Raw genomic sequence first — 12,500 nt, 5'->3', positions numbered from 1 at the left:
TTGACGGTGTCTCCGGTCGGACTGTCTCTGACGGACAGGGAGTAGCTTCCTGCGCTCAAACATACAGACAACAGCCGAACTCATCCTCTGCCTGTGTGCATCTGAGATGGATGAGATGTGTGAAGACGTTTCCTCACCCTTTGTGGTCTCACTGTCTCGGATCATGAAGGAACCTAGAACGTTCCCAGGAGCTGACAGCTGCCTTTCTGCATCTTTCCTGCTGATGCCCTTAAAGAACCATCTGAAGAAGAAGAGAACATAGCACCTTTCATTCGATGTGTCTCAACAGTAAGTTAAGTCACACCTTAAACGACACATTAAACCTAGATGCTTGAAGACCTCAAACACCTCAGCAAAAAGAGGTGTTTGAAGATTGCCCGAAGATCCAATGTTATTGATTTTAAGGTGTCTGTTATCTACTGATCACTGCTATTATCTCAGAAAAAAATCAAATTAATCAATTTAATCAAGTTTCTGATGCCAAAGTCTTTGAGTCAGGAAAGAGCTAAAGTTGAATATGGGCCATCAAACTGTGGAGGAGTGAAGGTTGGAAGAAGCAGAGGTCTGAAAGTGCTTTGGTATGAATTCAACGAAGAAGAACTGTGCCTCACTCCTCTGTCTCCAGGGTGTCTTTGGCCACATAGTTGCAGGGGATATAACCTTCGTCACCGGTGCTGGTCAGCTTGGCTCTCCACCACTCTCCAGACCTGCAGAGAACACACATGCTAACACACCAGAACTGTGAGAGGAACACCTCTGACCGCTGTGGAAACTCACTCCTCCAGGATTTTAAGACGATCCCCCTTCTTGAAGGTGAGGTCACCATCATGAATGGCCTCATAGTCGTACAGCGCCACGGCAACCACCTCACCTGGTGCAAGAAGAATCCAGGTCAGTTGAGCTGTAGTTATACAGAGTCGAGAAGAAGCAGGCAGCGGACTGACAGACGTCCACAGGAGTGAGGAGGACATGTTTGTTGGTCCCAGACATTCCTTCAGTGTTAATGTTGCTAGAGAACATTCGTGAGGCCCCAGAACGACTGAAATGTTTGTGCAACTAGTATCAGGATGCAATAATAGTGTCAGATTACAGGGTGGAAAATACAGGCTGTAATCATCAGGAACACACGTTAGAACATTAGAACTCACCATCTGACCGAGAGGACCCTTTGTTCTGCAAGGAGAAAGAGAGTCAAGCTGTTACACTGTTACTTTGAAGGTCCCCACAAAGTTCTTCATGCATTTAGAGAGCTTCACCCTCACAGACGTGCCTTTAAAGATCTGAACCACAGTTTTGAAAATTACCGACTCAGAACTGCAACATTTCCTGTTGGGTAAAATAGGGTACTGAAATGAAACAGAGCTGTTCAAACGCGGTGTAGCGCCACCACCCAACGTCCATCAGTGTGGCAGAAAGCATGTGGGCGGAGCTTAAACATTAGCTAAAAAAATTAGCGCAAGGCTGAAAAATCGGAGGCAATTTCAGAGCAACTCAGAAAGGTTGCAGAGAAACGTGAGCGGATACGTTATTGCTGCTAACAGGTTAAACCAGGGGAGGGAAGAGCAGCCGGAATCATCCAGAGAAAAGCTTCCGTTTCAGATGAAACTTCTTAAGACAGGATAAAAGAAATCCAGTTCAATCTAGTCAAAGACAGTTTAGTCCAGGACAGTCCAGTCCGGATCTAACAGGACAGTCCAGTTCAGTTCATTCTAGTCTAGTCTAGTCCTGTCCAGTTTAGTTTATACAAGTCCAAGTTTGAGTTTAGTCCAATCTCTTCCAGGCTTGTCTGAGCAGGACAGGACAGGGCAGGACAGGACAGGAGAGGACAGGACAGGACAGGGCAGGAGAGGACAGGACAGGACAGGGCAGGAGAGGACAGGACAGGGCAGGGCAGGGCAGGGCAGGGCAGGAGAGGAGAGGACAGGACAGGACAGGACAGGACAGGGCAGGAGAGGAGAGGAGAGGACAGGGCAGGACAGGACAGGACAGGACAGGACAGGGCAGGACAGGACAGGACAGGACAGACAGGACAGGACAGGACAGGGCAGGAGAGGAGAGGACAGGACAGGACAGGACAGGACAGGGCAGGGCAGGACAGGACAGGACAGGAGAGGACAGGACAGGGCAGGACAGGACAGGGCAGGACAGGGCAGGACAGGACAGGACAGGACAGGACAGGGCAGGAGAGGAGAGGACGGGACAGGACAGGACAGGACAGGGCAGGACAGGGCAGGACAGGACAGGGCAGGGCAGGGCAGGGCAGGAGAGGACGGGACAGGACAGGACAGGACAGGACAGGGCAGGACAGGACAGGGCAGGGCAGGGCAGGGCAGGAGAGGACGGGACAGGACAGGACAGGACAGGACAGGACAGGGCAGGGCAGGACAGCTGGCCAGTGTCCTCTGTGGTGATACAGCTCTGGGCGCTCTCACATTTCTGACTCTGTCTTTTCTGCTTCTGCTTCTGTTACTTCCTCTTTCCTCACAAAGTGTTGTTTGCTGACAGGAAGTGGCGTGACGCTTTGAGACGCCACGAATATCACCACTACACTGACTAAAGTCTGACCAATATGCAAACTGGTAACACATCTCGTAACAGCAGGGAAAATAATCTGGGTCTCATGTCTGTAAATGTTCCAGTAATAAGTGGAACTGTAATTACTTAGCAGGATTATTTTGGGGAGGGCAGGGTGTGTTTACTGCGTCCCCATCGGCATTTCGGACAGGTTTATTCACGACTTGAGTTGAGAAGCTCAAAGATGTAACAGTTAATGAAAGTCATCTTTACAGCTACTAGTTCTGCATCCAGCACCAAAACCTGGACTGGATGAGCTGCCCAACAGGACTGGACTCAACAAAATGGTTTCATTTAATTTGCTGACCCATCTTTTTGAGCTACTGTCTCAACCTGCTTTTACCTTTAAAATGGGAATCCTCCCTCACCGCCCCTCCGGAAATAAACAGAACTGAGGTTCTGCTGCGTACTGACTGGTACGATGAGCGGGAGAACCCTGCACCTTAATAGCCCCTCAATCACCCCTCTCACCCTTTGGTTGTCCTGGCAACATGAGAGGAACCGTCACTACTTACACCTTTGGAGTTTGGGGCTGTGGGATCCTTGACGTAGTGGGCCGTGTGTGCTGGATTGTTCAGCTCGTTGTCCCCTTTACCCAGAGCCTTCTGCTCCTTCTTTGAGCCCACACATCCCATAATGCCTCCTGCGGGACGACATCCAACAAGAAAGGATCATTGAGAGAGTGAAGGCATGAAGTGGATGGACTGTTTCAGCCATGCTACTCTGTCGCTACGCTGTGTTCTCGACCTGTTTCTTTGATCTCTTTCTTCTTTTTCCTAAACAGATGGACAGAATGTTTCTGCCACTGATGATGATGATGATGATGATGATGATGATGGTGATGATGATGGTGATGATGCTGATGCAGACTTGTCACAGCTTCACCAACAGAAATATACATTCATCAGACTAATGGAAGAAGAAGGATTTTATGTGGTTCCTGGAGGAAAGTAGCGTGACACCGGGAGATTGTGGGATGGTCTGCGGACCGGTTCTGACCCAGTCAGAACCTTAGAGCAGTCATGATCTGTCACATTACTGGAGGTTTCAGCCAGATATTTTTGAGGTCTTCTCGTGATCTGCTTCCACTCACAGCTCAAAGGAAATGAATCATCACAACAACAGAAATAACCCGTTATCAAATAATCTGATTAGTACCAAGAACATTTGTGGTGGCAGATGTAGATGAACTTCACAGCACGTGCACGTGCACGGCCGTGTTGGGACTCTAGAAAGGTGGCAGCCACAACCGTGGACTTTGTGTAACTGGAAATATTTGCAGTTGGCTGTGAAAAGTGTCGGTTAGAACATGAGGTCCCTGAACTGTGGCCGCAGCTGAGCGAGAAGAGAACAGAAACTAGTTGATTCTGCTGCTCTGTCTCGATGGGCCGTTTAAAAATAACCCGCTCTCACACACACACACACACCCTCACACTTCTATCTTTGTGAGCACTTTGTGAGGTCATGATCCAGCCACAGTTGTCATCTTAACCCTGACCATCAGAACCCTTCCTGGACCCACCGGGAGCAGCTGTCAAAATGCCCTCACTATGCAGGGAAATGCACACACACCCACCCACACACACACACACACCTACACACACCACACACACACCACAACACACACACACCACACACACACACACACACACCGACACACACACACCACACCACACACACACACACACCGACACACACACACACACAACACACACACACACCACACCACACACACACACACACACACACCACACCACACACACACACACACAACACACCACACACACACAACACACACACACACCTACACACACACACCACACACCACACACACACACACACACACCTACACATACACACACACACCTACACACACACATCTACACACACACACACACACACACCTACACACACCTACACACACACCACACACCTACACACACAACACACACACACCTACACACACACACACACACACACACACACACACACACACCACACACACAACACACCACACACACACACACTTCTCTCAGGTCTTCTCTCAGACCTTCGTCTCCAGAATTAACTGGTGTCTCATTATATTCGACTGGGTTTGATGGTCCACAGAAGTCAACTTACTTTAAGGTTTCCGCTTTAGTTCCGTTGCTTCTCTTTAATGTTCTAGTTTGGGCTGATCATGTGGAACCTCTTGTTTGCTCCTTCTTTACCTCCCTGCTGGATCTCCCATCGATCTGCTGTCGTGGTTCTCCGGCTGCTTTAAGGTTGGAGATCAGCCGGCGTTGCGCAGTGTAATAAGTCGGATGAGGAAGTCGGTGCTGTGAGTCTGAGCAGTGGAGCAAAAGAGGAACCAGCTCATGAGCAGGGCTTCACCGTCTGGCTCTGCTGCTGGAGCCCTGAACACCTTCAGAGAAGAATGTGGCCACTCATCAGATGTTCTGCAGGGGCGCCCACATCCAGAACTGTTCTATTGTAACAAGTTTAGCTCCTAATCTTGGTGTCAGAGCCAGAAGAGTCCTGAACTCAGCGAGTTCCTGCTCCTGGTTCCTGCAGCTGGCTGAAGGTTGCTGTGGTAACAGAGATACTGAAGAACAGAACAGCAGAACATCTGAGCACTGACATTTACATGATGCTCTCACCAGCTTCAATATTCAAATAACAGAGGAAGAGTTGGTGAGTGGGCGGAGCCTAATCCTGCCCCACCTGGAATGACTGACTGGTTATACTGGGAAAGAGGGGTAAATGAGCGGGTATACTGGGACAGAGAGGGGTAAATGAGCGGGTATACTGGGACAGAGAGGGTAAATGACTGGTTATACTGGGACAGAGAGGGTAAATGAGCTGGGTATACTGGGACAGAGGGGTAAATGACTGGTTATACTGGGACAGAGAGGGTAAATGACTGGTTATACTGGGACAGAGGGGTAAATGACTGGTTATACTGGGACAGAGAGGGGTAAATGAGCGGGTATACTGGGACAGAGGGGTAAATGACTGGTTATACTGGGACAGAGGGGTAAATGACTGGTTATACTGGGACAGAGAGGGGTAAATGAGCGGGTATACTGGGACAGAGGGGTAAATGAGCGGGTATACTGGGACAGAGGGGTAAATGACTGGTTATACTGGGACAGAGGGGTAAATGAGCGGGTATACTGGGACAGAGGTAAATGAGCGGGTATACTGGGACAGAGGGGTAAATGACTGGTTATACTGGGACAGAGGGGTAAATGAGCGGGTATACTGGGACAGAGGGGTAAATGACTGGTTACTGGGACAGAGGGGTAATGAGCGGGATTATACTGGGACAGAGAGGGGTAAAAAGCGGGTATACTGGGACAGAGGGGTAAATGACTGGTTATACGGACGAGAGGGGTAAATGAGCAGGTATACTGGGACAGGAGGGGTAAATGAGCAGGTATACTGGGGCAGAGGGTATAGGGTTAAATGAGGGTTATACTGGGGCAGAGGGGTAAATGAGCGGGTATACTGGGGCAGAGAGGGGTAAATGAGCGGGTATACTGGGACAGAGAGGGGTAAATGAGCGGGTATACTGGGGCAGAGGGGTAAATGAGCGGGTATACGGGACAGAGGGGTAAATGACTGGTTATACTGGGACAGAGAGGGGTAAATGAGCAGGTATACTGGGACAGAGGGGTAAATGAGCAGGTATACTGGGGCAGAGGGGTAAATGAGCGGGTATACTGGGGCAGAGGGGTAAATGAGCGGGTATACTGGGGCAGAGGGGTAAATGAGCGGGTATACTGGGGCAGAGGGGTAAATGAGCGGGTATACTGGGGCAGAGGGGTAAATGAGCAGGTATACTGGACAGAGAGGGGTAAATGAGCAGGTTATACTGGGGCAGCAGAGGGGTAAATGAGCAGGTATACTGGGACAGAGAGGGGTAAATGAGCAGGTATACTGGGGCAGAGGGGTAAATGAGCGGGTATACTGGGACAGAGGGGTAAATGAGCGGGTATACTGGGGCAGAGAGGGGTAAATGAGCGGGTATACTGGGACAGAGAGGGGTAAATGAGCGGGTATACTGGGGCAGAGGGGTAAATGAGCGGGTATACTGGGGCAGAGAGCGTAAATGAATTTAATTTTTGGCCTCAGTTCCCAGTGGTTCTTTCCAGTTTGCTGGTTCTGGTGTCAGATCCTGGAGTGGATCAGGTTGTCGTCAGGGGCGACAGGTGATTGACAGCTCACCAGACGTGGCTGCTGAAATGGCTGAATGTTGTCTGTGGAAAGTTCACACTTTCAGACTGGCTACTGTGAAAAACGAAAAAGAGGAAGAGGAACCTGTTTTACTCTGTTTTTCTCTTTTTTTGGGTCATTTGCCTGAAGAGTTGTTCTCATAAAAATCCTAAAGTGATGACAGCAATGCCAGGAAGTTGAAATAAGTGCAGTAATGCAACACTCCAGGAACTCCAGGAAGTGAAACGGAGGACAGGTTTCATTCATTCAGAAAGCTGATTTTAGTTTGAATGTTAAGACTGGACATTTATGTTTTTAAGATCACCAGTAAAGTTCTGAGCTCAGTCTGTGTCTGCCAGTAGGTGGTGCTATGACACAGACACGGTTTCAAAGTGGAACCAAAATGTTGGATTTTCTTTTATTTTCTTCAAGACGAAGAAAAGAGGCAGTGAATTGAACTAAAATGGCTCCTGGTCTAGAACATCGTGGTCTAGAACATCGTGGTCTAGAACATCGTGGTCTAGAACATCATGGTCTAGAACATAATGGTCTAGAACAGAGGTGTCAAACTCAAAGACCCAGTGGGCCATAATTCTAAACTGGGACAAAGTCACGGGCCAACATTGATATTTATTGAAAAAAATCTTCCTCCAGCTACAACAGGGAACCTTTTGATATGGACCCAAACTAGTTTTGCTCAACAACTGAACATGGAACAAACAACGCCTAACACAACACAATATCTGATTTATTATTGCACACATGCAAAATCGAAATTCAAATTAAAAAAACACAGATCACTGGCATTCATTGTTTCTCTTTTAAATTTCAACAGTAATCTTTTGCCATTGTAAGTTAATGTAGTGTAACTGTGATGCCTTTTCATCTCTTCTACTTTCTGGCACCTTTGAGTCATTTCCAGGTGCTTGTGCTTGTCTTGGTGTTGCGTTTTATAGCGTTATCTGCTGTTGTTCTCCTTGTGATGCACATTGGCTCCACATACAAGACAGACGGGTCCTTCTTTTACACATCTAAACAGACATTCTGCCTCCTACCTGTTCAGAAAGGTCCTATTTTCTGATGTAGAGTGTGGATTTTTACACTAAAACACCAGCAGAGCATTCTGGTATTTGGTGTATTAGCACATGTGCTTTAAGCGATAATACCGGCGGGCCAGCTCTAATAGTCAGTTGGTATGGCTTCGCGGACCAAATATAATTACATTGCAGGCCAAATTTGGCCCACGGACCAGAGTTTGACTATGGTCTAGAACATCGTGGTCTAGGACATCGTGGGCTGCAACATCATGGTCTACAACATCGTCTCCTGGTCCTGGTGACTGTGGAGTCACTAGTGGAAACATAAGCTACAAGAGGAGCCAAGTGCAGTGCATTGTGGGTAAAAGGAGGTTGCAGTAGGAATAATTTTATTTTTATTTTTAATTAAATATCAAACAACAGCATGTTTCCTGTATGGAAATGTCACACTTGGACAACTGGAGATCTTTTCCTCAGTTGCCATGGGGACCTTGACCTTCCTCTCCTGGTGGAGAAAAAAACTCCTGGTGGAGAGAAAAACTCTTTAGAAACTGAGAACGGGAAGATTTGGTATCGTTTTCTGAGATGAGAAGATGAACAAGACTCTCCAGAGGAGGCTGGAAAAGAAGCAAAAGGACTAAATTATCCTGAGAAATGGGAAGTTTGCGTACAGTTTGTATCCGGGTCGGACTCCGTATACAGTGTGCTCCTCTTCCTCTTGCAGCTCCGGTGTCCTTCCTGCTCGATGTCCTGCTCTTCCTGGCTGTTTTCAGACTCTGCTGCTGCCGACTGATGATGGACACAAAGATACAGAATCGCAGAAACCCGGATAGCAAAGAAGAGAAGGAGATAATTCCAAAATTACGTGTGCGACTCTACCTCATCATTTAAAGATCCTTGTTTTTGCAGAGCAGAATTCAGCGTCTCCAGCACTACTACTATTACACAAACACACGAGTCCAATTACATGACTACAACAGTCCCTTTAGCAGATCACTGAGTCATGTGATGAGGAGAAATCAGATGACCGGGCTGGAACTTCCTCCGCTGTCTTCGTGCACGTGTACCTGTTGACCTGATTTATCTCCTTCACCTGTTCAGGGTCAACAAACAGCAGCAGAAAGTCCCCTCTTACCCCCCCCCCCCAGTATGGATGGACTCTGGGCACCATAAAACAGCTGAAACAGCTAAAGCAGAGTTGTGATTAGAGGAAGTGCACCCAAACAGGTCGGATCATTGATCAGATTCCTCCCAGTTCAGGGATTTTTATTGCCACTGGGGATAAGACAGTCCTTCTGGAACCAGCACAGAAATGAAGGTTTATTCCTGTTCCAATCATCAAAACCTTCACTGAAGAAGCTGCTGTCAGCTCCGCTCACTGTCCCTTCTTCTGCTCTGATCTCTGACAGCCATTTTCAGGAGCCATGTGACTGAAACATGCGTTGATCTGTTTACCTGGATGTAAGGAGATGGTGAAGACCGGCGCCTTCTTGTCACTGCTCTGCTCCTTCATCCCATGGAGCTCCTTCTGCTCCTTGCTCACCTGCTGCCACATGAATTTGTTCACCTGTGTTCCTCCAACAGAACCTTTCACGGTTGTTCTTACCGCCCGATCTTACCTGGCTCTTACAGTCTGCGGCAGGTTCCTCCTCCTGCTCTTGGAGTGGGGAGTTGAGTGAGATTGAAGGAGAAATATCACGGTGAGCTGATGGTTCTGTCTTCAGGTCAGGGGTGTTCTGTGTTGGTTCTGCATCTGGTAAGGCAGTGGGTGAGTAATCCCTCGGTGACTGGGGCGATGTGGACCTTCCTCGATCGGACAGATCCAGAGGTCCTTCGTACACCTCTTTGGGCGCTTCTGCGCTGATCCTTTCAGTCCAGCATGCAGGCTTTTCCTTTTTCCCCACAGTGTTTCTTTGAGCCTCCGCATGTTCTGGGAGGCTCCTGAGCCTGAACAGAACCGTTTGTTCTGTGGTGTTGAGTTTCGGAGCTTCCTGCCTGTGCCAGACGGACATTAATCCAGGATGAAGGCTCTCAGCGGTGGCCAGGTTGGGGAAGGGTGTCATGTTTGATTTGGGAGAGGGACTCATCATCAGACTGTTCACCGGAGGAGAGGACCAGGGGAGAGACACAGCGCTGCCTTTGATTGGCTGAGGACGGCAGGGAAGAGGAACATGGAAGCCATGTCTGCTGGGCTTCACCTCTCCACTGGTGGAGTTCTTCACGAGGAGAGACTGAGGAAAGATCAACGGCTGCTGGTCCAGAGCTTCAGCACTGGGAGGTCTGAGTGAAAGACAAGCGAGTCAGAAAGGTCGGAGTCACCGACCTTCACGGATCATTTGGCGGACATTCGCTGGAGATGAGAACTCTACATAGTTTCATCTGTGAGCTGTGTGAAGCATCCACAGAAGATGGAAGAACATCAGCTCTGTGAGAATCATCTGCCAATGCACCGATTGTGTGGGAGCACCGCTCACCTCCTCTCGCCACTGTAGGACAAACTAGCATCGCACTTCCTGTTTGGAGGCATCGGCAGAGGTTTGTACGACTCCTGTGACAGAGGAAAATTCACAACAGTTCAGAAGTGGAGACGACAACCCTGAAGTTCGGTTTCTCCATGAGGATTTGGTGGTATGTGTCAGAGGCTTTCTCAGGGTTTCTCAGACGACATCAACGTTGATGAACTCACAAAGTATCGGCGGCTGCTGCTTTTCCACTGTCGCTGCTCCAGTTCTGTTGGGCAGAGAAGCAAAACCATCAACATGTGCAGAGATGCACCCTCAACCTTCCTTTCAGAGTCGCTCACCGTCCTTCCTGTGGTCCACCTCAGCCTTCCTCGCATCATCGCCATCTGGTGGCTGCTTGCTGGGTTTGCTGGTTGCCGTAGCGATGAGGGGCACAGGTCCAGAGGAGGGTGAGAGGTCGGGGGAGCTGGTGAGTGTCAGCTCGGAGGTGTTGGAGGATTGTTCACTGGGAACAAACACACTTGATTATCGGACCTTGTGAAGTAAAAAGCTCTTGTTCGAAGGTTCCTCGGCGTTGACTCACTGCAGGGCGGCTTTCAGCACTTTGTTCTCCTCTTTCAGTCTCTTGTTTTCCTTTTTTAAGGTGTTCATTTCTCCTGCTGTAAAACAGGTGCAAGAGCAGATCAGAACGGCGCCCAGAGGAGGTGAAACCACCGATCACTCAGTAGAAGTAAAACGACCCATGAGCGAAATGTGCTGCAGACTCTGAAGGTGGGAGGCTTCGAACTCCTGCTGTCTCCTCTTGGCGAAATCCTGCGTGACGGAGCACCTGTCACAGAGTCCGGCCCTCAACCTGCATGACAAAGCCACACCTGTTCACCCTGTCCAACAGCTTCCTGCTCCTGCAGCTGCTGATGAGTCTGGTTTGGTTGGTTCTCTAACACTAACCCTAACCCCCTAACCCTGACCCTTAACCCTAACCCTCTAACCCTAACCTCTAACCCTCTAACCCTGACCCTCTAACCCTCTAACCCTCTAACCCCCTAACCCTCTAACCCTCTAACCCTCTAACCCTAACCCTCTAACCCTCTAACCCTAACCCTAACCCTCTAACCCTCTAACCCTCTAACCCTCTAACCCTAACCCTCTAACCCTCTAACCCTCTAACCCTAACCTCTAACCCTAACCCTCTAACCCTAACCCTCTAACCCTAACCCTCTAACCCTCTAACCCTCTAACCCTAACCCTCTAACCCTCTAACCCTGTAACCCTCTAACCCTCTAACCCTAACCTCTAACCCTCTAACCCTAACCCCCTAACCCTCTACCCTAACCCTCTAACCCTAACCTCTAACCCTCTAACCTCTAACCCTAACCCTCTAACCCTCTAACCCTAACCCTCTAACCCTAACCCTCTAACCCTAACCCTGTAACCCTAACCCTCTAACCCTAACCCTCTAACCTAACCCTCTAACCCTCTAACCCTCTAACCCTGTAACCCTCTAACCCTCTAACCCTCTAACCCTCTAACCCTCTAACCCTAACCCTCTAACCCTAACCCTCTAACCCTCTAACCTCTAACCCTAACCCTGTACCCTGTAACCCTCTAACCCTCTAACCCTAACCCTCTAACCCTCTAACCCTGTAACCCTCTAACCCTCTAACCCTAACCCTCTAACCCTCTAACCCTCTAACCCTGTACCCTCTAACCCTCTAACCCTCTAACCCTCTAACCCTCTAACCCTAACCCCCTAACCCTCTAACCCCCTACCCTCTAACCCTAACCCTCTAACCCTCTAACCCTAACCCTCTAACCCTAACCCTCTAACCCTCTAACCCTAACCCTCTAACCTAACCCTCTAACCCTCTAACCCTCTAACCCTAACCCTCTAACCCTCTAACCCTCTAACCCTCTAACCCTCTAACCCTACCCTCTAACCCTCTAACCCTCTAACCCTCTAACCCTAACCCTCTACCCTCTAACCCTCTAACCCTAACCCTCTAACCCTCTAACCCTCTAACCCTAACCCTCTAACCCTCTAACCCTCTAACCCTAACCCTCTAACCCTCTAACCCTCTAACCCTCTAACCCTAACCCTCTAACCCTAACCCTCTAACCCTCTAACCCTCTAACCCTCTAACCCTCTAACCTAACCCTCTAACCCTAACCCTCTAACCCTCTAACCCTCTAACCTCTAACCCTCTAACCCTCTAACCCTCTAACCCTAACC

The 12,500-nt window shown here is 49.1% G+C and overlaps 2 protein-coding genes across 10 annotated transcripts in view; both read right to left on the bottom strand.

The window, feature by feature from the left end:
• hck (HCK proto-oncogene, Src family tyrosine kinase) overlaps nt 1-5,197 on the bottom strand; it is a 9,502-nt gene extending 4,305 nt beyond the window's left edge. Inside the window, exons 1-8 of one of the 3 annotated variants that reach the window (XM_057023518.1) lie at nt 4,696-5,190; nt 3,322-3,453; nt 3,090-3,217; nt 1,149-1,173; nt 778-871; nt 612-707; nt 138-241; nt 1-49 (exon numbers count right to left, since the gene is read on the bottom strand). The exon at nt 1-49 is cut by the window's left edge and continues 95 nt beyond it. In XM_057023518.1, coding sequence (XP_056879498.1) covers nt 1-49; nt 138-241; nt 612-707; nt 778-871; nt 1,149-1,173; nt 3,090-3,209 — 488 coding nt within the window. In that variant the 5' untranslated portion in view covers nt 3,210-3,217; nt 3,322-3,453; nt 4,696-5,190. Of the gene's footprint in view, nt 50-137; nt 242-611; nt 708-777; nt 872-1,148; nt 1,174-3,089; nt 3,218-3,321; nt 3,454-4,695 lie in introns of all 3 variants that reach the window. The other 2 variants (XM_057023519.1, XM_057023517.1) reach the window with 2 other exon arrangements.
• Nucleotides 5,198-8,180: 2,983 nt separating this feature from the next.
• rbbp8l (retinoblastoma binding protein 8-like) overlaps nt 8,181-12,500 on the bottom strand; it is an 8,963-nt gene continuing 4,643 nt past the window's right edge. For 4 of the 7 annotated variants that reach the window (XM_057023525.1, XM_057023524.1, XM_057023530.1 and 1 more), the window contains 10 exons: nt 11,011-11,123; nt 10,854-10,929; nt 10,612-10,775; nt 10,495-10,538; nt 10,283-10,356; nt 9,428-10,088; nt 9,264-9,354; nt 8,688-8,746; nt 8,480-8,597; nt 8,181-8,332 (listed from right to left, as the gene is read on the bottom strand). In XM_057023525.1, the coding sequence (XP_056879505.1) occupies nt 8,331-8,332; nt 8,480-8,597; nt 8,688-8,746; nt 9,264-9,354; nt 9,428-10,088; nt 10,283-10,356; nt 10,495-10,538; nt 10,612-10,775; nt 10,854-10,929; nt 11,011-11,123 (1,402 nt within the window). In that variant the 3' untranslated portion in view covers nt 8,181-8,330. The remainder of the gene's footprint in view (nt 8,333-8,479; nt 8,598-8,687; nt 8,747-9,263; nt 9,355-9,427; nt 10,089-10,282; nt 10,357-10,494; nt 10,539-10,611; nt 10,776-10,853; nt 10,930-11,010; nt 11,124-12,500) is intronic. The other 3 variants (XM_057023527.1, XM_057023528.1, XM_057023526.1) reach the window with 3 other exon arrangements.

This window comes from Takifugu flavidus, unplaced genomic scaffold, assembly GCF_003711565.1.
Source record: "Takifugu flavidus isolate HTHZ2018 unplaced genomic scaffold, ASM371156v2 ctg245, whole genome shotgun sequence".
NCBI lineage: Eukaryota > Metazoa > Chordata > Actinopteri > Tetraodontiformes > Tetraodontidae > Takifugu > Takifugu flavidus.
Note: the sequence above shows the minus strand (reverse complement) of the source record. Positions and strands in the feature narration are given on the sequence as shown.